This window comes from Mycetomoellerius zeteki, unplaced genomic scaffold, assembly GCF_001594055.1.
Source record: "Mycetomoellerius zeteki isolate Tzet28-1 unplaced genomic scaffold, Tzet1.0 scaffold8, whole genome shotgun sequence".
In the NCBI taxonomy this organism is placed as follows: Eukaryota; Metazoa; Arthropoda; class Insecta; order Hymenoptera; family Formicidae; genus Mycetomoellerius; species Mycetomoellerius zeteki.
The window spans coordinates 42,448-67,988 of record NW_017257830.1 but is presented as its reverse complement, the minus strand read 5'-3'; the positions used below and the strand labels follow the sequence as shown (position 1 = coordinate 67,988).

At 33.1% G+C, this 25,541-nt stretch overlaps 2 protein-coding genes across 2 annotated transcripts in view; one reads left to right on the top strand and one right to left on the bottom strand.

The window, feature by feature from the left end:
* Window positions 1–705: 705 nt before the first annotated feature.
* LOC108729839 (putative E3 ubiquitin-protein ligase UBR7) lies at window positions 706–4,334 on the bottom strand. The gene is made up of 7 exons (XM_018459167.1): window positions 3,791–4,334; window positions 3,507–3,695; window positions 3,274–3,420; window positions 2,191–2,302; window positions 1,913–2,088; window positions 1,640–1,799; window positions 706–1,533 (listed from the first exon to the last, which is right to left on the bottom strand). Exons 1-7 carry the CDS (start codon window positions 3,953–3,955, stop codon window positions 1,382–1,384), a joined length of 1,101 nt encoding a protein of 366 aa, XP_018314669.1. The 5' UTR covers window positions 3,956–4,334; the 3' UTR covers window positions 706–1,381.
* A 1,296-nt stretch (window positions 4,335–5,630) lies between these two features.
* Ack-like (activated Cdc42 kinase-like) overlaps window positions 5,631–25,541 on the top strand; it is a 49,297-nt gene continuing 29,386 nt past the window's right edge. The window contains exons 1-4 of the mRNA XM_018459187.1: window positions 5,631–5,803; window positions 9,627–9,716; window positions 13,339–14,925; window positions 16,477–16,713. Coding sequence (XP_018314689.1) covers window positions 5,788–5,803; window positions 9,627–9,716; window positions 13,339–14,925; window positions 16,477–16,713 — 1,930 coding nt within the window. The 5' untranslated portion in view covers window positions 5,631–5,787. The remainder of the gene's footprint in view (window positions 5,804–9,626; window positions 9,717–13,338; window positions 14,926–16,476; window positions 16,714–25,541) is intronic.

Below are 25,541 nucleotides of genomic sequence, written 5' to 3'. Positions count from 1 at the left end.
CCGCAGCCATGAGCACATAACGATTGCATAACGAGTTACAAAATTCCACTACAGGGGAGCGACCGTAGAGTCGGTATCTGGTGAGATTTGGTACGATTGTCGAACCGACGTTAATAAGGTTGTCGATTCCTCCCGCGAATGTTGGGTCTCTAAAATCTGGCCTCTAGAGCGAGGTTTCGAACATTATTTGTAATCCGATTTCTAGAATACACTTGTTTATTTACTTTATTATTAATTTGTGTGTCATTATTATAGCCTATCTCTCTCGTTCTCCGCTAATCTTCCTACCTGTATCGACCCACCCCTGTGGCCGTCGCGACTTATAGTTGTGCGTAATTGATTTAGAGCAAGTCAAAAGTTAACGAAAGAGGGGCACGCTCTCTCGTGCCTGGCGCCCAACTTAAAGGCCATCACACGTACAAAAATTTTACTGAGTTATGACGTCACAAGTGAGAATTATCTGAGAATCGGTGTAAATGGAAGCAACTATATATTATTTTATGAAAAGTACCAGACAAATATATTCGTGTGGAACGCAAACGTGAAAGTATAGGAGCAAGGAAAGAAATGATAAGGAAACAGAAAATAGACGAGAACTTACTCGTTATATTTTTCAATAAAAAATTTATTCATAATTAGATCGAATTAAAGATTATATGTTATAATACATGCAAAGAAACCACGAATTTTTTCTCTTAATTAATATCTTTCCTTGACATATTTATATCTGCAAATTACGTTTTCTTCACATTTCTTTTCATTTTTTCCTGTAATTATATATGAAAATTTTTATTCAGAGATTTTTCAATGTAGTGACATGTACCAATTAAACGTTAGATATAAAATTCTCAAAACTCAAGATATCCTGCTATAGAAACAATAAAGTGCTTATTTTTATTTAGATCATTGTTAACTATGGGGGTACATACAGGGTGCTCCGTAATTTTTGGCAAAGCGCTTTTGGGTAGATAGAGCGAATTAAACTGATTGTGAGTCGAGAAGTTCTCTACCAATTTTCGAAATGATTAACGAGATATTAATTTATGAAAATAGCCAAATTTGCTCGGCCTACCACCAAATGCAAGCGCGCGGCGAAATAAGACCGTCCAGAGAGATGCACGTTCTTCGTCGCTAAACACATTGTTTATGAACGACATTGGCATTAACATGCCTAGCGATGGCAAATGCGCACCTTTCTGGGTGATCTCATCTCGCCGCCCGCTTACCTTTGACGGTAGGCCGGGTAAATTTGGCTATTTTTATAAATTAATATCTCATTAACTATTTCGAAAAATTGCAACTTTTCAACTGTTTAGTCCGCTCTATCAACACAAAAGCGCTTTGCCAAAAATTGCGGGACACCCTGTATAAATATAAGTTTTTAACGACAATATGTTGGCACTGTCACTTTAGGACGTTTTTTGGATTCCATTTCCGAAAAGAATTCTTTAATATCTTCTTCACGTACAACTTTCTTGTTTTCAGCAAACTTCTGTAGATATTGCATAAGCCGTTCTTTCATATTGTTATATTCTGTAAACGATTATAAACAGCTTAAACGTTAGTGAAGTGGTACAATTTTTGAAAAATTTAATTCGAAAACATATTTCATAAAATATTTTTAATCTCATAGTTTTACCTTCAATCGCTGTTAACTTTTGTACATGCCCCATGCTGGCAAGAGCTTTCATGCCTTTTTCGTATTGAGATTCCTGCTTATTCATTTTTCCTGCTTCCTCATATGCTTGTACACTGTCTTTTGGATCAAGTAAAAATGCAATGTCTTTTGCATTATATAACTGCAATAATGATAAAAAATATAATAAAAGATTGTCATACAAGGATGCACAAGTCTTTTAACAAATGTAATGTCAGTAATAACGAAAGTATGTGAAAAAAGTCAATATTTCACCGATTTGCATTCGTCGCAAGTGCACAGTGCGGTTCTCCAACCCTCTATCCAAAAACAACTTCCTTTAGTATCTGCACAGCTAAATTTTGGCATTTGACATCCTTTGGGCAACTCACTGATGTTTATATCTTCATTTTTTTCAGATACATCCGATTTCACATCTGCTTTCTTTAGGACTACTCGCAGCAAAATTACATATTCATAAGCTTACAATTAAATACATTAACAATAATAATTTACAATTAAGTTTGTGTAGGTATCACAAGAGTCCAAGTAACCTGCATGTTTCGTTGCATATTTCCACAGAAAGTTGTGTTTCCTCATACAGCCTGCACATATCATTTCATCATAAGCATTATCTGCTGGTGCATTGTTGTCACATTCCAAATGCTAAAAAAATCCTTTTTAGTCCTTTAAAGTTTATCTTTATTAAATATAGACATATATACATAGAATAAATCTTAAGTAAATCTTTCAAAAATTAACCCAATCAACAACATTTTACTTTTTGTGTTTATTTCTTTTCTTTATCTTTTATCTCTTGAATACTCACGTTGACTTTTTTAAAATTCAATTATATATATATATATATATACACACACACGGGGTGTCCCGAAATTTTTTACCAAGCGCTCTTATGTAAATAGAGCGGACTAAATTGAGTCAAAAAGTCCTGTACCATTGCAATTTTCGCAATAGTTAACAAGATATTAATTACTAAAAATTGCCGAATATATTGGTCTTCAATAATTTTTTTCTCAAATACTATCAACTTTACAGAAAAACAGCGAGACAAAAATTGTTTATTTTCTTCTCATAAAAGTTCTGAGAAGTTTTTCAGAATTTTTTAATGCCGATTTTCTTGTGCCAGTAAAAATAAAAAAATGCAGTACTAAAAAGATGATAAACAATAACTTTGTCAAAAAAAATTTTAGAAAAATGTTCAAAAAAGGGATTTGTTTGGAAATCAATGAGCTTAAAGACTCGCACACTTTTGTGCCAGGTAGCCAATTCCCTGGAGCCATGCAATAGTTTGAATAAGATTTTTTTTTCCTATCTTTCTATGTCCATCTCTAACATCTGCCATTTTGTAATACATTTTGTAATTCAAATTTAATCCGCACGATTATCAAGGAGAACGTTTAAGCTTTAATTTGAGACGTGGTTCATCTTGATACGATTTTTTACTGATTGTGAGTTATTGCTATTTAAAGATATTAAAAATATTTGCTAAAATTTAGTGGCCCACTTTTTTTGCATGTGAGTGTACGTATATATACATATATATATAAATTTTTTAAACAATGAATACAAAGTCCAAAAAATGTTAATATAAGTTATGTAGGGATTTTGTAATTTACCTTCAAATGATACCAATCCTCACATATAATACATTGTAGCATGTCATCTTCATCACCTTCTGGATCAGGATATGGTCTTGCGCAGGTGCAATAAATACCATCAAAATTCTGATTGTATTTATTTTCAGTATTGATAGCAGATTTTAGCTAGAAAGCACAATAAGCATTGGTCAATCAACGCAATATAATTTTATATAAAACGTATAAAGATATGTAAGTAAAAGATCCATTACTTTCTCTAAATTACATTGTTTGCCATCAAACTTAGTATTTCCACAGTCGCATCTGAAGTGTCGCTTTGTATACAGTTCTACGAGTTCATGGCCTTCATGACAGTGAAAGCTACATGCCAAACAGACGGCAGCTCGAATTTTGTCCAAGCAGCATGTTTTGCATGCGTATAACGCCTGTCTTATATATCCCTATGAACAGTTGTTAAAAATAAACTAGTTAGTTAAACGAAGAATAAAACTGTAAAACGCAATACTGTCAGGCAAAAGATCAAAAGCATGGCTACCTTACTGTAAGTACAATTCTGATCGTCGGACGCGCCTAGAACGGCATATGCATCCTCTTCAAGCTGATTTTCTACCTGGAGAACATCGAGCATTGTGACAGAGCTGTCATCCTCCACAGATTCGGCTAACTGGTCGGACATATTTCCAATCTCGTTGCGACTCATGAAAAAATGCGACGAGAGGATCTACTGCAGAATCGTAGAGTGAGGAGATCGAAGTCGGGATCTTCGCGAGCGTCAAAGCAATCCGTTAAAAACGTGGAAGGTTAGAGCGAACTGCGAGCGTCGAACGGTTCACGGACTAAAGGCGACGCGTTCGATGTGACACATTTTATCGACCTTTTACTCAATTTTTTCGTTCGATGAAGTCCGATCCTCCTCGTAACGAAGGAATCGCACGCCTTCGACTTCTCATCCGCGCATCAAGATCTTAAACGTAAGTATATTAACATTCTTAACGCGGAATCAAGCCCATGGCACACATGATATAAATACAAAGATGTTGAGGGTATGGATGCTCGTTTCGTGTAAGACCACTGCGCATTCCTACTATGGTGGAAGGAAAGAAGGTGGGTTCGTTTTCAAGACGAATTTACCCGTGACAGTACCGTTCTGCACATAACCCCGGATCTACAATAGAGTTCTAAGCCTTAAGCCATAAAAAATCGACGAATCATAGTCGATTATTCTCCTCGAATTCGACTGTAATTGGTCAAATTCTTACGGCTTAAGGCTTAAAACACCCATTGTGGATCCGGACTAATCAGATGCGGCCATTTTAAACATTTGCATCGCGGTAATTTTGAATGAAATGACACAAAGTGACATATCTGCATTATAAAATTAGTTTTAGAATTCATAAAGGAAATCTTTTTTTATTATAATTTTGTCATATCCTCTGAAATATAAAGCTAATCAATAATATTTATTTTCACAATAAAATTTCAGTGTAATTTTAATGAAATTTTCTCCACTACCATTACACACTATTCGAATTTACTTATTGCACTAGTAATATATTTTTATTCGGGGTATACAGATAACTAACGTAATATTTTTAATATTTTAATATTTTTAGCTATACAATAAAAATAATAATCATAGTTTATAGGTAATCATATTATTAAAATAAAGTTGATTTTGCTGATTACGAATATAATTCGTTAAAATTTTACTTAAAGCAGTTTCACTTATAATTATATATATACATATATATATATTTATACTCTTGCGTGCGCGTGCGTGTGTGCGCGTGCGTGCGTGTGTATCTAAATGGATATATATACTCATTACTTCTTTCAATATAAACAGAAAATTATTTTTAATTGCACACAACTGTTGAATTAATTTTGTCTCACACAAAATCCTATTTTCATGCACTGGAAATATAAATAATATCATATGTCGATTTTCAAATAGAGCGCTAAAATGTCGCCAGACAAAATGGCGGTCCCCTCCTCCCCTAAAATTTTTACCCCCGCGCCTGGGGGTCGATTATATATCTCGAAATAATTGAAAATTACAAAAGTGAGCAAATTCACTAGAATACTCATAATTTAATTGGTCAATCACTAGTGAATTTGCTCACTTTTGTAATTTTCACCTCATTTCAAGATACGTAATCGACCCCTGCAGGCTCCGTCCAGGCTGCGTTCGGAAACATCACCCGGGTGCCCCTATGTACCATTTTATCTTTATTTAATATTGAATGAATAACAAAGATGAAATGACAAGCGAGGGCACTCGGGTGATATTTTCGAACGCAGCCCAGATATTCATACGTCCATGTTTAATACGGATCATGCGTTTCTCTTTATATGTTCTGTGTAGTCCGTGCGCGATTAACGACACGACTAAACTTTACGTCCGCTTATAACTAAATTTGGCATAAAAACGAAATAATCTGAATTTTTGAAAGTTTTAAAAAGTAACCGAAGGAAAGAATCGAAGTCCTTGGGTGTACGGGCGATTTCGACGATAATAGGAAAAAGCCCGGCATGGCCTCTCCCTCAGGTTTCTCTCTGACAATGTTGTGTGCTGTGCTATAGTTGACTGTAGTTCTGTATGTTCTCTGTGTAGGTTTTGTAATACATAGTAAATACGCGGCGTAATTTGCTACTACTGTTTCTATTATAAGTATCTATTGTTTATTTATGCAATGATCGGTGTGTAGAATGAAGAAATTATGAAGCTTCAAATCTGAAATCAGATCTCGTTATTTTCGTTAAAATTGATCAAGAACGAAACGGAAATTATTTAAAAAAGTGGAAAAAGTGACAGCTGCTGCGTCGATCTTTAGAGCAAAAGAAAAAGGAAGAAAATAATTTATGAACAAGAGAGAAATCTTTTTCGTGATTTGAGAATTTCGACGAAATTGTAAGATATATACATCGATAAATAAGCGATGCTAATTTCGAGTTCGAGTTCTGTAATCTATTCATTTTCTATATTCTTCTACTGTCACTTTTTGCTTCCCAAGGAGAACAAAAAAATCAAAATAATATCAATTTGTCATCATACTTATTGACCGAATTTGTCATTTTTTGGTTATGATAAAAATCTCGATCTCAGATGATCTAAGAATGATTTTATATATAAATCATCAGATCAAGATTTTTATTATGACAAAAAAATGACACAAATTCGTCAATATGACGTCAAATTGACATTATTTTGATTTTCTTGTTCTCCTTAGGTTATTTTGTGTGATATATATTTCTTTCATATAGATATATATATTTAATTTGTTTAATATTGCAAATATAAAAGTTTAGACAGGTGCAATTAAAAGAAGTCATTTTTTTTTAGAATTACCGCAAGTTGAACAATTTATATTTCTTGCACTTATTACTTTTATTACACTGATCTCATCATATTACATTAAATTTATTTCAAACTTTATCTGGATTTTCATCGTGATTCTATTACCATTGTAATTAAGTTTTAACTCTAATTGATACTTTTAAATTATTTTATTGACTGTTAATGTGTTTTCCCAGATAGCAAAATGTTAGCAGGATGTCGACAGACTGGTAGCAGATTTGATCAGAAGATGTTAGCAGACTGACCACAACTGATGTCGTATTCTGCTCATGTTCTGCCAATAGAACCTGTTAACATTTTATGCAAACAAACTGGCAGCAGAAATCAAATAGAACCTGCTAACAGAATTTGATAGCAGATTGTGAGCAGAAACTGAGCAAAGTCTGCTGATATAACTTAACAACAGATTGACAGCAGAAAGATCTATCATTTTTATTTAAATTGATCTGTTGTGGGATTCTCTAAACGTTTTATCGACAATTGTCGCTATTGTTAATTAACGACAGCTAATGACAGCTGCACTTTCTTATATAAGAATTATTTTGTCATTGTCTGCCGCTAGTTAACGATAGCGATAATCTTTGATAAGTTTAGAGAATCCCTCTATAAGAAATTTTACATACATATATATATAAACGGTCATGTATAATTATACATAATTATATATTTATATGTACTAGTGTGAAAATTAGAAACAATCAATACAGTTTTATTGCTAAAATATTATTGATTAGCTTCACATTTCAAAATACATATGAGAAAGTTATAAAATAGTCAAAAAAATATTCGGAGATTCAGAAAGCAAACTCCGAAAGAGTTTGGGAATCTCTAGGAGATTTGCCTATTCGATTTACATACGCCAATTCTTATAGGATTCCTGGACTCCTATTCTCGAAAAGTATCGCATACGAAAAACTAGGGAAATACTATAGTATGCGTTACATATACTATAGCATTTCCCTAGTTTTTCGTATGTGATACTTTTCAAGAATAGAGATCCTAGATGTTTTCTTCTTACAAGAAGCAAGTCCATCTCATGGCGAGGCCGTATATGAAAATGGCAGATCTTGCTCGGTTTTTGCTGCCAATCTACCGTCAGGTTATGTCAGCAGGTTCTGTTCAATTTCTGCTTGCAATCTGCTGTCAGGTTATGCAGCAGACTCTGTTCGATTTCTATCATCAATTTGCTGGCGTAGCATGTCAGCAGGCTTCGTCATATTTTTGACAGCAGTTTGCTACAGATTCTGTATGCAATCTGTTGCCTTTCTGACATCAGAAATTTGTAACAGACCTTGCTCAAGATCAGTCTCTTCAAATTTGGCTGTCTGGGTTAGTTTTATTTGGACACACGATTCAAGTATTCCGTCAAATACTGAAGACGTTTGTAGTTTAAATTTATCAAATCTCTTTTTATTTATAAGAAACTAAGTTTTTTGACTTAATTTGTCCAAAAATTAAAGTAGAATTACGGAATTTTTAAATGTTTCTTGGGGACTTTAGTTTCATGATGACTCTCAAATAGATATTCATTTAAACAATATGATGTTACTGTAAAAGAAATATTTATTAATCTTTTTCATTGTACTGAAGACAATCCAAAACAGAGTCGAAAGTCTAATTTATTTGTACTTAAATTGTTAATGTTTTACGCATGGATATCTTGTATTAGTTTACATTGGCTAATTTTGAGTTTTTGACATATATTTCTCTCTTAAAGTTTCTTTGATTTATTTTTCTATACTTTTATTTTTTTCTGTAAGATCTTGATCTGTATACCGCTTATTTTATAAGACGCTGCTGAAGGCAATCGATTTGTAGGCGAATGGGATCCTCCCGATTTGTTCTTCTCAGTACATTTGTTCGCATTTTCTGTATTGAGATTAAATAGATATATTCCCTTTTTAGGATAGAGAAAAGCTAGTTGAAAACTGTAGAATATCTATTATGTGTTACGAAGACGTACATCCGACTTAATTCAATTTTAATTTATGGTCTAAGCACAAGAATTGAATCTCCTTTTGCGAAATCACGTGTCCTAAGAAATCTATTTTTTTCACGCAAAACACGCACTTGGATTTATTGAATGTTATATCTCCTTTTTCTAGTTTTTTAGAAATAACCTCTAGTAATTCTAAATGCTTTTCTTTTGTATCCGTATGTATTAACATGTCCATATGGATTGTAACATTTTTTAAATCGTAAAATAATTCCGAAAATCTTTGACAGAAATAATCCGGAGCACAGTTTATACCAAATGGTAAACGCGCGAAACATAAAATGTCCGAACGGTGTAATAAACGTGGTTAGTTTCCTACTTTCTTCGTCAAGCTTTATTTGAACACGAATTCTGCATCTAGCTTTGAAAAGTATTTTTTCCCTTTTAGTTTAGGTAAAATCACGTCTACCTTTGGTATTGAAAAATTTGAGCGTTTTACCCTATTATTTAACTTTGTTAAATTAGAAGCCTATACTGGTCGAAGCTGGATCTTTAATGCTTTTAAATAATTGTGTGTGAATTTATATACTAAATATGTAGTTATTTGAACTGCGTACCAAAATGACTTTTTGGAACTTATAAACGCAATCAAACTACTATAGTAATATCACAAATTAAATTGATAAACAATTTAATAATTTGATTTGATACATTTTTCATAAATCGCAGTACTTGATCGATTCAAATAAATGCCAAACACAGAGTAGTGGATCTATCTCACTGAAAGTGTATGATCCTCCAAGAGTTGCCAGATACTAAAAATAATCTCGATACGTACCGGTGTCATATTTTAGACTTTGCACGGACTTTTCAAACCGCCCTCATATACATGTATATGCATGTACATATATAGTATATATAGTGATTCAGATTGAATTATTTGAGCAGTAAAAGATCTAGCTTTGACCGTTATGGCCTCTTTCAATTCTTATTGTTGAGTTTTCAAATGTATGGTCCATATGATTCTTATTGTTTCTCTTATTATTTATTATATTTTTACATTTATTTTAATTCTAGATACACAAGGAGGAATGTCTCGCAATGGACCTGGTCTTTACGAGTTTCTTATGGAAGCTGAGTTACAACAGTATTATCCCGGTATTCGAGGTATTATTTGTTTTCATTTATTTTATATCATTGATTATATATCGTTAACTAGTTTAAAAAGGAATATAGGTAATTATATATATATGCAGATATATGGACTATCTTCCGATGATCTTGACACATGTGGTCAAGGTCATGACCCTGAATGACCTTGAACAAATTTTAACTGTCGCTCGCCATTTGTTAAAAAGTTATCAACAAAAAATCTCATAAATGTTACATAATTTTTTGACACCCCATGTACTGTATAGGCTATAGGGGGAGGAGATGAGGTGGAATCCGCTTCGCGTGAAAGTCGTACGCCCCCAAGCAGGGGGAGGAAGTGGGATGAAAGTCACTTCGCGTAGAAGTCGTGCGCCCCGAAACAGGGTGAGGTGGGGTTCAAGTCGCTTCACGTGGAAAGCCATTACGTAAGCATTGTAAGCAAGGGTATAAAACAGTCTTTCATATTATATTTATAGCAGAAATAAGAAAACGTTATTTTTTCAAACTTTTTTTGTTAATAACTTTTTAATGAATAACGAGCGACGGCTAATATCTGTCGAAAGCCACTCAGAGTGATGACCTTTACAACATACGTCAAGATCAAGGACATCGGAAGATAGTCTGTATATCTGTATAATTAATGGAATATGTATACTTAGAAGAGACTCTTAATGTTTAAAATAACAATAACAAAGACATTCAAAACTAATAAGAGTCAGCAGAAGGGGTATGCAAATTGTTAAATCAGAAAATTCACTTCACTCTATTTGATATACAGGTGTCTTCTTTATTCAGAATTCTTGAACGTTTCAATTCGCTCGAACGCTTTAATTCTCTGTCAAAAATTATTACTCCTCGAAAAAACTAATGTATCAAATGAAAAATTAAAACCCAGATGTTCCAGTCTTAACTAATCAAGTTAAATTCTGTTAAATTAAAAAGTAAAACTCAAGTGGTATTATCTTTGTTATTTACTTAACTCTAATGATACATATCATTCGTATAAAAGATTTGATATCAATAAAATTGGCGCCAAGTTAAATTCCACTTAATTTTATGTATCATTCGTAAAAAAGATTTGATATCAACAATTAGCGCCAAATTAAATTCCATACCAAATTAAGTAAATAATATTAACTTTAATGATATGTATCATCGTATAAAAGATTTGATATCAACTGGCGCCAAGTTAAATCTCATACCAAATACCACACGTACTCTTTTAAACGAAATATTTGGTGATAAATGAATAGGTCGAGGAGGAGATCCTGTGCAATGGCTTCCTCGTTCACCTGACCTTACATCTTTGGACTATTTTTTATGGGGCTATGTCAAAGAAAAAGTCATTTGAATCACCTACGACAAAAGAAGATTTAAAACGAAGAATACGTGAAGCTTGCGCTAGTGTGATCCCAGAAATGTTGTTTAGAGTTAGACAAAATTTTATAGAAAGAATTAATAAGTTTTTTAAAGTAAATGGTCGACAGATCGAACATTTAATACAATAAAAAAGAACAGAAAGAAGAAAAACAATAGTCTTTTATTTAATTTATGCTTTTATCATTAGTTTAAAAGTACTCTATCTTAAAATTTAAATGTTTATAACTTTTGATAGAAGCATTTTCGAAAGAAATATTTCAGACAAAGTTTACTTGTTTTTTAATATAGGATAATAGGCAGGATACACAGCAAAAAGCCGTTCTGAGTACCTATCATGGAAAAACTTGGAATGGATTCCGATCGGAATTATTCAATTATTCCCTAGATTTCTATTATATTTTCTAGGGAAAACGGAATAATTCCGATCGGAATTCATTCCGACATGTTCCATAATAAGTACCCTGCTAAGGGCCATTGTCACCAAGCTTCGATTAACATAGTCGGCCTAGTAACTTTGCAGGCTTCCAACTTAAGCTGTAGGCCCGGTTGCACCAACGTTACTTTGACTTTAAGCGGGACTTAAAACTCTCTCTGTTCTGTTTTAAAACTGAAAAGAGACAGAGACAAAGAGAGTTTTAAGTCTCGCTTAAAATTAAAGTAACGTTGGTGCAACCGGGCCTAAGACGTGCCGACTTTTGTATGCCGCGGATAAAGTCACTAGATCTATAAAGTAGCGCAATTGATTTCAGAAATGTTGCGTCAAAATGACCGAAGTGCTCATAGTACACGATTCCAAGCATGGTGGTTGATGGTTCATCTTTTAAACTATACTTACATGTCCCTTTGTGCACTTTCATGCACTAAATAAACTTCTACAACAAATAAACTTGTATTGAACCAAAGAACACATAAATTAAGCATTCGTACATATTCTTTTGGTCATAAATAAACTAATTACAATTCAAAAACATTGATTTACATACTTGACGGCTTCATTTTTCCAAATAAAGTACATATATATAATACAAATGCATAAATTCGAAATAGCCATGTTTTGCGTCAAAATAGATGCGAGTTTGCGGTATTTTAGAAATCTAGTGATTTCAGCTGCGGATTTTTACCAGTGTCGTGGCCTCGGCATCGTTTTGCCCAGTTCGCGGATTCTCGTCGATGTGTTCATACGAGACATCTCGCGAGGGGCAGCCAGGGCCTCCAATCTCCCCTCTTGTTTCGGCGTTACCACCGTTAGTGGCACTGCCGCTATACATATGACATCCGGAAATACGAAACTAATATTCAATATGGCCGCTATATATATAGGTTGTCGTGGCATATTTTAATAATTTATTTGAAATTGTTAGATATAAATTTGATGTTAACGTAATAAATAAATTTTAAGATAATATTATAAATACAATGTGGCGGAAAATTTTACAAAATTCTTAATATATCAGTGTATATCATTACATTTTGTCGTACATCTTTACGTATTATAGTTTTTGAAATCGCTGCGGATTTTAAATTTGATGTTTTATAATTACTTCAAATAACATTTTATAAATACAATCAAACATTTTACAATAAAATATATCGTATTTAGAATTTTAAAGAAAAATGTATAATTTATACTGTAAAAGATTTATTTATTTTATATAAAAATTTTATTTCAAATGTTTAAAAAAAGTTTATAAAAATGTGAATTTGTTGTATTGGATTTTTAAAAGTAAATTTTAGTAATTTTAATTTTAATTTAACTAGACGCTTCGCGCACGTTACTGAGGTTTTAATATATATACAATTTTATTATATAGGATTCACTTATTTCTCAAACCCCTGCGTACCCGTAAACGGCTATTAAAAAATTCATTTGTTTTATAAAATGCTTGAAAGTTTTATGTTAAAGTCATTATTTTGAATTTGCAAATTTTGAAACTTTGTCTAGAAAATCGAAATTTTTAGTTTTAAATACCCATAAATAATTATATTTTCGAACAATTTTTAATAGTATTTTTAAAAGAAGACGATAAATTTCATGACATTTGTAGATATTGTAGATGCTCAGAGCCTTCTCAATCCATGACATAATAGAGACTTAAGGGATTAAAGGAAACATTATTCTTCAAAAAATAAAGTATTAAGTAATTTATATACAGTTTTATTTATAATTTTGCACACCAATTCAAATATTTATGTATTTATAACTATTTATTTGAATCTCTATTAAGATATATTTAATAACAAAGACATTTTTAATTAGGGGACTTGAAGGTGCAAACAACAGCGCAATTGAAATATGTGACAGAAGAAGATTTGAGTGCGATAGGAATGAGCAAGCCGGAGATGCGTCGTTTAAAGAAATACTTTCAGAAGCTTTTTCCTCAAAATTATTTATCCAAATTTAAAAAAATGCTACTACCAAAACGCGAAGAGCAGCCTTCTGGTGTTCTAGGCATGTTACCAGAAGAAAGACATAACAAGCCATCAGTAATACGTGTTCCCAATAAACACATGATTCCGGCTGATGCGATTATTGTGAATAAAGAACTTGGGACCGGTGAATTTGGGGTCGTGCAACAAGGAGTATGGACTAATGATGGAGAAAGGATACAAGTTGCCATTAAATGTCTGTCACGCGAAAGGATGCAGAACAATCCCATAGAATTTTTGAAAGAGGCCGCGATAATGCACGCAATTGATCATGAGCATATTGTGAGACTATATGGCGTCGTGCTCGATACGAACTCGCTGATGCTCGTTACAGAATTGGCTCCATTGCGTTCATTACTGGAATGCCTTAAGGAACCCAGTCTACGTGCAAGTTTTCCTGTCTTATCGCTGTGTGATTTCGCTATGCAAATCGCTGACGGAATGCAATATCTGGAAGCGAAAAGATTGATACATCGTGATCTTGCTGCCAGAAATATCCTTGTATTTTCCAAGAACAAGGTCAAAATATCGGATTTCGGATTATCACGTGCTTTAGGGGTGGGTAAAGATTATTATCAAACAAATTTCAATGTTAATTTGAAGCTGCCTATTGCATGGTGCGCACCTGAATGCATATCATATTTGAAGTTTACGTCAGCGAGCGACGTTTGGGCATATGGAGTAACGTTATATGAGATGTTTAGTTACGGATTTCAGCCTTGGGCAGCGCTGACCGGCCATCAAATTCTTGAAGCAATAGACGAACCTAATTTTCAGAGACTAGAACAACCTGAGTGCTGTCCAAAAGACTATTTTACTTTGATGCAACAATGTTGGCAACACGAACCCTCAAAGAGGCCCAAATTCTCCGAATTGATTAATGTACTACCCGATCTGAAACCTGAGCAAGTGCAGGCAGTCCAAGATAGCACCGAGTCAGGTCAGCTCGTTTATAGACAGAGCGATATAATCACAGTTCTGGACAAAGGTAGCAGCAATACTTTGTGGAAGGGCGTTCTAAATAATGGCAAAACGGGATTCTTCAATCCGGCTCACACAATCGCATATCTTGGGTCCAATCTGCCTAGTAATAAACCCGGCGAATTTACACGGGGAGATGGTAGAAATGCTTTCTCCTCGCAACGTAGAAAAATTCGAACGGACATGATATCCTCACCACAAGGCGATCTCAAACATACTGGTCACGTAGGTTTAGATGGAGCATATTTTGGTGACATTAGCTTTCTTGGAAAGTATCCGCATTTGCCTCGTCAAGTTGTGACGCCGTACAAACCGCAGGAGGATGCAACCGATAATTTTAGTCAAATTTCAACTCAGAATGCAAGAAGCATAGACATGAATAGGGAATCGACAAGAGAAAGTAGAAGCATACAACAAGAAACTGGAAGTAAACATGGTATATTTATCTTTTATTACAATAACCTTTTTATAAAGCAGAATTATTTTATAAAATAAAATTAAGTAATTATTTACAATAGAGCCTTTTCCGAATTGTAATGTTTTTTTGCAATCTTGATAAAAATTGAAACAACCTAATTTTTTTATGCGGACCTAACTCGTCGGTAATTTCGGTTCGGGAAGCAAAAAGAGGTTCAGATTGGAGAGGAGATGCAATTCGAAAAACTCGGATTTAATTAGATACAATAAAGTCATCTTTATTTGGAGAAAAGAATGTGTACAATTAAGCGCGGTATGCATGTGCGCTCGCGTACTGAAAAATGACAATGGAATCGACATCGAATCGGTATCTTCGACGTTGAAATTAAGATTGAAATCATCAAATTGAATTATCAAATTGAACTAATAATTCCATAAGTAATCATTAGGATTCGCTTTATAATAGTGGAGATATTAAGGGAGGCCACAATATATACATTGGCCATAATACCACCTCTATTGATCGCATATATAAGGTGTCCCGGAAAGACCGTAACAACGCTTAAAAGTAGATTCCTGAGGTCATTTTAAGATGAAAATTCGAATACAAAAATGTCGAGGCTATAACAGTTTTTAAATTATAGGCATTTAAAGTTAGCGAGTCACCTAAAGTTCGCGCGTTTGTATTTGCATTTGGTATTTTACGTTGTACCACGTCTGTGTTCCAAAATTTACTGCTTGTACTGAAAATCTGTAGTTTACATCAATGTAGGTTTTCAATACTGCCAATATATTTTGGAACACAGCCCACATCTTCGCACGAATTTCAGATGATAACTGATCGATTCGTTAACTAAATGCTTATGGTTTAAAAACTGTTATAATCTCAAAATTTTGGTATTAAAATTTTCATCTCAAAATGATCTCAATAATTTACCCTTAATCGTTGTTACGGTCTTTACTGAATATTCTGTACGTACAGATTTATTTATAAAAGTAATACATTTATGATTAATTTTATTAAATAGTAATAAGATTGAAAGACCGCTAATGTTAAACATAATAATTTTAAATTAAGAAGCGCTATAACGGTCAGAACGTTAAGATGTTGAACTATTGTAAATTCATTTAAATGAATTAATTTTCTCGGTAGTCTAAAGGCTTAGGACGCTCGCACGGAATGCAAGAGATCCGGGTTCGACTCCTGGCCGAGGCATTATTTTTCGCAATAAGTTTTATTACAGTTTTTAAGTTGGGGAATTTGGGGGGATTATTAATTTCAGATTTGATTGCGTTGAAAGTCCGACAACCATATCGGCACGCAATTATCATTTCTGAAAATTAATTCATTTAAATGAATTTACAATAGTTCAACATCTTAACGTTCTGACCGTTATGGCGCTTCTTAATTTAAAATTATTATGTTTATTAAATAGATATAATTTATATAAATAAGAAAATGATTTAAAAATATAGAACAAAACATTGATCAAATATTAGTTATATTTAATTTTGGTAATCAATTTTGTACTACTTTGAGAATATAATATTATATTATATGTTTATTTAGAGAGCCTATGGTCTGATATGAATTCGGAGATATGCCATGCTACAGGCAACAACGCAAACAAGCAAGCTATGACATCCAATATAGGTAGTAATACTGATACTCTTGGAGCTGACCATGAATACCACGAAATCAGTGATGAAGAAAACCAAGATAGTCCGTTAAAATTTGATAAGACATTAAATTTTGATTTTGGTCCAAGTCTTTTGGCAGAAATGGATCAAATGTTCAGATCATTAGGTAAAGGCAAGATTGAAAGATATCCTGTATTATATCGGATGTTTCTCAATGAAGGAAGTACTTTTTCAAACTTCTTTAAAGTTAATTAAACATGTTTCAGTCTCTAATTAAAGAGATCTTAAAATGAAGTCAATTATGAACATTAAACAATTACATAAATATATAAATATATAAATAAGGACTCTCAATCTTAAACAATAAAATAAAAATTTAGACAAGGCTAATGAGGGTCAAATGCTAAGAACGAAGATTTAGGAGATGCAGATAACTCAGGTTAGGTTAAAATTGATTAGAATTTTAAATTCTAATCGTCACGACGAATTGACACGATTCTATAATCTGAGGAACGACATGTATTAATTTATATTTTAACTTTTAAAATTGTGAATCAATGTTTCTGAACTTCGTTTTTTGTTTCCCATTGAGCGTATTGATTACCGCATTTCTGTCAATCTGCAAGTGACTTGCTCTCAATGGAGGATTTTATATTTCTGCTTTTCGCTGAGGATGACTCCAAAGTGAGCCGAAACGTTCGACACTATAAATGAAGATAACCATTAACACTTGAGTATTATCTGCATCTTTTAAATCTTCGCTCTTACATCAGCGTTTGATTCTCATTAGCCTTGTCTGAATTTCTATTTTATTGATTACGAACATTATTTTTATTTTATGATATCTTTGAATTGGCTTTTCAGGAATGTAAAATTTTGGTTTTCACGATTAAAGGATGCATAAAAATAAAAGAGAAGGTATTCAATTTTACATAAAAAACGAAAAAAATTAAAAATATTACTCTTTTTTTTTATGTAAAGCTGTCACTTTACAATATTTGCCAAATGCAAGAAGTTTACAGTTTATATATAATTATATAAAATAAAATAATCGCTCTCTTGAAATAATAAATAGGTTTGTTTTCTGCACGAGGATTGCACTAGAACTGAACTAGTGCAATCCAGAACTGGCGTACAGGCAAGGAATAAAAAAAACATTCTGTGCAAGATAAAAATGACATCCCAAATCAGTGGTGCCAGATTCTGGATTGCGCTGCCACTTGGTAACGCGTAGTGAGGGAAGAGTGGGGATAATTGCCGATAGCTGTAGCTATAGCTACAGCTATATATATACGCGCGCGCGCGCGCGCGCGTGTGTGTGTGTGTGTGTGTACAATCCCAAATAATGCAAATAATATCAAAATAACGTTTTATTAATCAGAGGAAAACATAAGAACCAAATTGGCGCGTTTGGCGGTTCTAGGAGGGTATCCAATTCCAGCGGTTCTAGTGTCAAGTGAATTCGTGCACTGAGTTCTGTTGTATTGGAACAAAAAGCAGCATTGCTGACGCTATTTTGGGAACAGAAAACGCTTTAGTGTACACTTTTTGAACTAGTGCAACCAGTGCAGGAACAGAAAACAAACCTAATATGTACGAATAATACGTGTAATTGAGTTAAGATTAAAAATCTAGAAGAAAGATTAACTCTAACAACATTTTACAAGTATAAAATTTAGAGAGATGAATTATAAAAATGAGCAGCATTACGTGTAGCCAGAGATTTTGCAGGAGATGATGCTACAATACGCGTGCGCGCGCTAGATAAGAACAGATGTACGCGTGTGAATAAAACGAAAACGATAACATTATTCAAAGAATTCAAGAGAGCGGTATAAACAATGGATTTTCAGTGACATATTAACGCCGATATTCTCAAAAGCAATTTTCATATCATCTACTAATGTACAGTAGTTTTCAGCTCGATGTTTCCCCGAAAAAATTCGAAATTACGGCTTTCACACAATTTTGTACAATAAGTTATTTGGGTGTACACATTCATCGAAAGCGTTATCGTTCAATAGTTTCGGATATCTGGTCCGTTAAATACTTCTAGAAACAATTAAAACATGTAACATATAAAAACGGATTAGAGAGATTAAAACCAGAGTGAATAGTTATTTTGCAAAAAAATAGTATAGCTTTTATTTTGGCTGCACTTATAATGCCGAAACTTCTAGCATAAATCAAATTTTTCCTTACGACGATTTTTTATTTTTGTTGGTCAATTGCCGAATAAATTAAGAAACATTCATTTATTTAATTTGCTCTCGATAAAAAATCATTTCGAAAAGAATTGTATTCGTATCTCTGTGCTTGATTATATATTTGTGATCATATTATTTAGCCTCAGAACTTAAAAAATTGTTATATTGCATATCCAATTCCTTAAACTGCGCGTTGAATTTATTCAGTCTTAAAACGCAATTCTAACAGAACTATCGTAGTAATATCACAAATTAAATTGACAAGCAACTTAACTATATTGATGTTCATAAGACATTTTAGATTGATTTTAATATTCTGGTGCTAATAAGCATCCTAAAATCTGTAATTAGTTTTACCATATTGTGAAAAATATTACCTCGACCAGGGATTGCATCTGGATCTCTTACATTCCGTGCGAGCGTCCTAAGTTTTCAGATCACCGAGGCGTTAACAGTATTCTTCGCGATAACTTATACATATGGAAGTACGCATTTTTCGCAATAAAATTAATTTGAGATTTTAGGATGCTTATAAGCATCAGAACATTAAGATCAATCTAAAATGCCTTATGAGCATCAATATAATTGCTTGTCAATTTAATTTATGATATTACTACTCTAATTCTGTTAGAATTGTTCCAAGACTGAAAATAAATTCGGCATGTAGTTTGAGGGATTGGATATGTAGTATACAAATTCACACATAATTATTTCAACACTGAAAATCCAGCTTGAGAGACACACCGTTTACGACCTTTATTTCCGATTCATTGTGTAATCATTACGGTCTTATAAGATATTTTGTATTGTTAAAAAATTGTGCTACTTGTTCTCCTCAAAATTCACAATTTTAAATCAACGCCCCATTCTTATAAGACTTAATTTTGCCAAATTCCTTGGGAAAATAATAAAGGGCCGTGTTCCGAACTAACCAAACCCTTGTAATCTTCAGAAAATTTACAAAAATTGAAATCAAGCCCACAGTGTATTGTAAAAAATTGAATTAAGAGGATGATGTGACGGGAATTACTACGAATTACAATTATTAAAAATTTTCAAACTGATTTACAAACTTCTTGTTACAGAATTAAAAATACACACACGAAGAGATGTGATGAAGTCGATTTTAAGTATAAGAAAATTGAAAATAAATTAAAATTTTATTTTTGGCTCATATAGCTGACATAAGATTAATGTTTGCTTGATATAAGAGTTTCATAGTTCGTGACAAAATAATGAATTAATTCTAAGCAGAACAGTAAGACTCGTGATTTATTCTCATAAGACTTGTAAGAATTTATAACTGATGTTGTAATTTTATGCGTATGTACCGTAAGACGTACGATCATTCGTAAATATCCACATTATCCATGATGTCTCGTAAATCTTACGGCTAGCAATAAACTATCTGTAAAAATATTGCATAAAGTCATAAGCACTTGTAAATCTTTACGAGTCTTACGAAAATATGTTACAAGCGTTACGATTATTCTGTTTAGAATGGACCCGTAACACTACATCGCACTTTAAATTATTTGAATGAATAATATACTAAGTTTTGTGGAACTAAGATTGAAAATCTAGAAAAATATCTTTCATCATCATACAGCTCTTCCTCTTGTCCACTGAACATAAGCCTCTTATTCCACTTTTCACGATCTTATGCATCCTGAATTCAGTTAATAGAGATTCTTTTTATATCATTGGACCATCGGGTCGGAAGTCTTCCTCTACTTCTGATTGCCTCTTGTCGTGGTCGCCATTCCAATAATCGCTTAGTCCATCTATTATCCGCCATTTTCGCCACATGACCGACCCAATTCCATTGAGCATGGACTATTTTTTCAACTGCGTCTATTACCGCTGTTTTTCGCCGTATTTCCTTGTTTGGAACATGGTCTCTCAGCGTTAGTACCAGCATAGATCTTTCCATCATTCGCTGGGCGACTTGTATCTTATTGACAGATTTTTGTGTCAAGGTCAATGTTTCCGAGCCATACATCAGCACCGGGAGAACACATTGGTCAAACATTTAGCGTTTGAGACATATTGGGATATCTGCTTTAAACACGTGTCTTAATTTCCAAAGCCCATCCTCCTAAAGTAAAAAATTATTGAAAACCAATTTTCGACAATTTTTAGTAATTAATATCTTGTTAACTATTGCGAAAATTGTAAAATGGTAGAGGATTTTTCTTCTCAGTTTAGTTCATTCTGTTCCTATGCGAAAGATTTTTCATTACTTTCTAAACACCCTGTATACTTGCAGACTACAGATTTTTTTCAAACATTTATATACTTTCTTTACATCAATTGATTCACATCATTATTTTGTGCAGGGTATTTTCATTTAATGATCCAATTCGATAAAAATTCAATTTCTATATTTGTGTGGGTTAAGAGTTAATTATTCACATACAGCCAAGATTACGGTCCACTTGATGTTGAAAATGTTTTGAACCATTCTTTGATCGGTCAATTAGTAAAATTCTTTCTTTTAATTGGTCAATCAAATGCTTCCAAATACATATTTGTAGTATTAAAATGGATCATATCCAAAGTTCAACAGATATGAACTTTTTTGTTATTTTTGTCTTGAATCTGCAGCACTTCCTAAGTTAAGGAACATTCGGTATACAGAATGCAGGAATATGTAAAGTAATTTATATATTATATTCATTTGAACTATTATCTTGAATAATAATTTTAGTAAAAAAAAATGCATTTCATGGATTTTTATGGACTTTTAAGGTAATGAACAAAGAATAACAAAACAAACAGCAACATTTTTAAAACAGATTTTATGAAACAGATTTTATATTTTCACTTTTGCTAACGGAATTCTTTTATTATAGATCTTTAGGTAGAATTAAAGAAAGATAAACAAGCAAACAAAAAATGTATCTTTCTTTGAGAGAAAAAGGATAATTATTCACTTCAGGGGAGACAGCTTCGATGACCTTGACATGTGTTGTCATAATATGTTGGTCATAACCTTGAATGGCATTCAACAGGTTTTAGCCGTCACTCGTTATTTGTTAAAAAGTTATGAATAAAAAAAATTTGAAAAAATAACGCTTTATTTCTGCTATATATTGAAAACTATACCCCTCCTTCTATACTCTTCCTTGCTTACATAATAGCTTTCCACGCGAAGAGAGTTTCACCCCACCTCTCCCCTGCCAAGAGGCGCACGACTTTCCACACGAAACGAGTCCCATTTCACCTCCTCCCCTGCCAATAAGCATACAACTTTTCATTTAGATAGATCTTGCTTCGCGTGGAAAGTCAAACACCCCTTGGCAGAGGGAGAGGTGGAGTGGAACTCGTTTCACGTGGAAAGCCGTATTCCCTTAATCGGTTTATCCCATACTTTTCCCTGCCTAGAGTTATCTTACTTTTCATGTAAAGCATGGATAGAATTACTAACTTTGACTGTTGATAACTTTTTAACGAATAACGAGCGACGGCTAAAACCTATTGAAGGGGTCACTCAGAGTAATAATCTTGACAACATGTATCAAGATCAAGATCATCGAAGCCTAATGATAAATGATTGGTTGAAAAGACGTTGAATCAACTTCTAAAACATTTGATGTAAGCTCCAAAAATTTTTTTCGAATTTTTTTCGAATTTTTTAATACCGTATTTTCTCATGTTGGTAAAAATAAGAAAATGCAGTACTAAAAAGTTGATAAAAAATTTTGAAAAAATTATCAGAACTTTATGAGAAGAAAATAAACAATTTTTGTCTCGCAGTTTTTCTGTAAAGTTGATAGTATTTGAGTAAAAAATTATTGAAGATCAATTTCGACAATTTTTAGCAATTAATATCTTGTTAACTATTGCGAAAATTGCAAAATGATAGAGGACTTTTCTTCTCAATCTTTTCTTTAGTCCATTTTGTCTCTGTGCGAAAGATTTATCGTTACTTTTGAAATACCCTGTATATATAATATATGTACAGGATGTCTCGTTTTAAGTGATATGGTCGATTATCTCGCGAATTGATGATTTTATTGAAAAATTTTTCGAACGAAAGTTGCATGGGTTGAAAAGGGACACATGATGGAAATGTGACCTTGAGTGACCTTGTCAAAATCAGGGTCATTAATGTTTTTTTAAATGGAAATCCCTATTTTTTATTACATATTCTTGTAGCTTATCTCGAGAACTTTCCAAAACACTATAATAAAATTACTTTTCGTTAAGTACTTTCAGAGTTATGGAACTTGGAAGTTACAATACCGCCGGCGTTATCCATGTACGCATGCGCGTGTGAGCGAGATTCTTACGCGCGCGCGTCTCCGCGATCTATCCACACTACTTGACATACGCTCATGGAATTGAGTCCAATTCTTCTCAATTGAACAATTCAACTTTCCTCTTTTTTTCGTATAGCTTTTTCTTTCAATTTTTTTACATTAGTGGGCTTTTTCAAAGCTTTTTTCAAAATGGCCGCTTACAGTTCAAATGAAATCGTTGATATTATTCTTGTGCTTGATGAAGCTGGACGAAATTATTGTAGAGCAGAAAGATTGTATCGTTGCCTTAGTTGGCCGGATCAGTCCCGGTCTTGCCTTAATCGGCCGGATCAGCGATCGGTTTTACCTTATATCTTAACAAGTACTTAACGAAAAATAACTTTATTATAGTGTTTTGGAAAGTTCTCGAGATAAGCTACAAGAATATGTAATAAAAAATAGAGGTTTCCATTCGAATACCGGAAACAATATTCAGACAAATTTCATATTATTCCTTGTGATATCAAGTTTTATGTCTTATTGTTTCAAAAAATTGTTAAGAAAAACTTTTTTATAGTGAATAAAAAGACCATTTTCGAATAAGCTTTAGATAGGAATCCTATGTTAAATGCTTCAACTTTGAAGTGGAATATCTCGATTTCTAATCCCGTTTCGGGTTAAGTTTTAAAGCACATGTTGAGGATACTAAAATAAGCTTTTTCTGTAAATTTTAAAAAAATTTAAAGAAAATGGATTTTTCGGAGAATGTCCTTAAACGTTCGTGAAACTTTTTCCTACGGCGCACTCATTATGAGCAGGACTACAAAATTCACAAGCGCTACGAGTGTCAAGAATCGAAACTTAATTCGAAACGCAAAATTGACGCATGTTTGAGGACTGGCTAGATTGAGTGGAGTCTTCTTAGGGTACTATTTCATTTGTCGTACGACAAATGTGTACAAGACAGAGAGATCCTTAGATCTCTCTATCTTGTAGCAAATCAACAGATTTGAAAAATTTGTCGTACAACAAAAACGTACAAATGAAATAGCGGCCTTAAGCTAATATTACATTTGTCGTACGACAAATTTTTCAAGCGTGTTGATTGGCTATGAGATAGAGAGATCCGAGGACCTCTGTTGTGTACACATTTGTCGTACGACAAAAAACGAACTCGTGTAATATTAGCCTTCCTTCCTGGGAGCTAGCATGTTAAACTTGCAAGCGCCACGCCAGCAACGTCACGTTTTGTCTAGTAGCGCTGGTAAGCGACTGTTATGCCGCCACCGACGGACTGGCCTGGCATTTACATGGCACATTAAAAATTAAGAAATAATGACATCGACATCGATTCGATTTCTTTAATTTGAAGAAGTTTTTTGGTTGTTTCTTTTTATTAGAATTAAAGAAACAGTTTATATAGTTTTACAACTGTTTTTAGTGAAAGAAATATATTTTTTATATGTAACAAAAAATTTCTTCTTAACTTCTTCTATGATTACCTCTACATTCGTATCTCTTCCATTGCTGTCTTCAGCGTACCTCTTTTTGTTATTTCTCAGCATTTTATTATAATGTTCTCTTTTTCCTTTTCTCTCTCGCCTTTTCTGCTATTTCTAATTTTTTATTTTTTCTTGTAATTTTTCATCTATTCTATCTTTCATCAACAAATTCTTTATCTTATTCTCCACCTCCGTAATTCTTCCTTTCCATCACTCTTCTTTCTGTCTCCATTTGTCCTTGAGTTCTTTGTTTCTTCTTTTTGTATTTCTCAACTTTTCTTTTACATCTCTCATGAATTCTTATCAATTTCATGTCATGTTTTTATATTCTTCTGTATCTTCCTTTGATAATGTTTCTTTTTCTTTGTAGGATTTTCCTCTTTTTCCTTATAATTTTTTCAAATTTTTCTAAGAATTCTCTTTCTGTTTCTATTCTGTCTTCATTTTCGTTTTCTTCTTTTTTGCTTGATGATTCCTCGCTCCCAACTGTCGACCTTGTAATTAAATGGTCCAAGATTATTTTACCTTTTTTATTTCCCTCCTTTTTCTCCCTCTTCCTCTATCTTCCTCTGTTCGTACATTTATCGTTTTTTAGATTATCCATTAATTTTCTAATGTGTATCGGTATCAGTTAATTCCTGTCTTATCGATTTTTCTTTATCAGTAGATGTCGTGATAATTCTGATCACCTTGTGATCCTCCTTTTTTTGTCTCTACTTTTGTATCTTCGCATTTGGTAAAATTCCGAACTCAACCTTATCTTTTATACTGTGTATTAACTAATCTCTTTTCCTTTAATTTCCTTTTTGCCTTTCACGTCTTTATCCTTTGTTGCTTCTCACTTTTTGTGTTTTCACGTATCTATCCTTTGGTCCGCACTTTTGATATTCTACTTCTTTTTTTGTCTAATCTATAAGAGACATTTTCCAGTTACACGTGTCATTTTGCTACCTGCATCTTGCAATCCCCCTAGTCACCCTCTATGATTATTTATTGATTACTGAAACACAAAGGGAGTTTTCGATGTACATATTTGATAAG

Excerpts from the sequence above, each read along its gene's own strand:
- LOC108729839 (XM_018459167.1), bottom strand. The coding sequence starts at position 3,955 with ATGAGTCGCAACGAGATTGGAAATATGTCCGACCAGTTAGCCGAATCT. Across the intron at positions 3,421-3,506 it reads AACAATGTAATTTAGAGAAA|CTAAAATCTGCTATCAATAC; the intron begins GTAATGGATCTT and ends TGTGCTTTCTAG. Across the intron at positions 1,534-1,639 it reads AAAGTTAACAGCGATTGAAG|AATATAACAATATGAAAGAA; the intron begins GTAAAACTATGA and ends AATCGTTTACAG.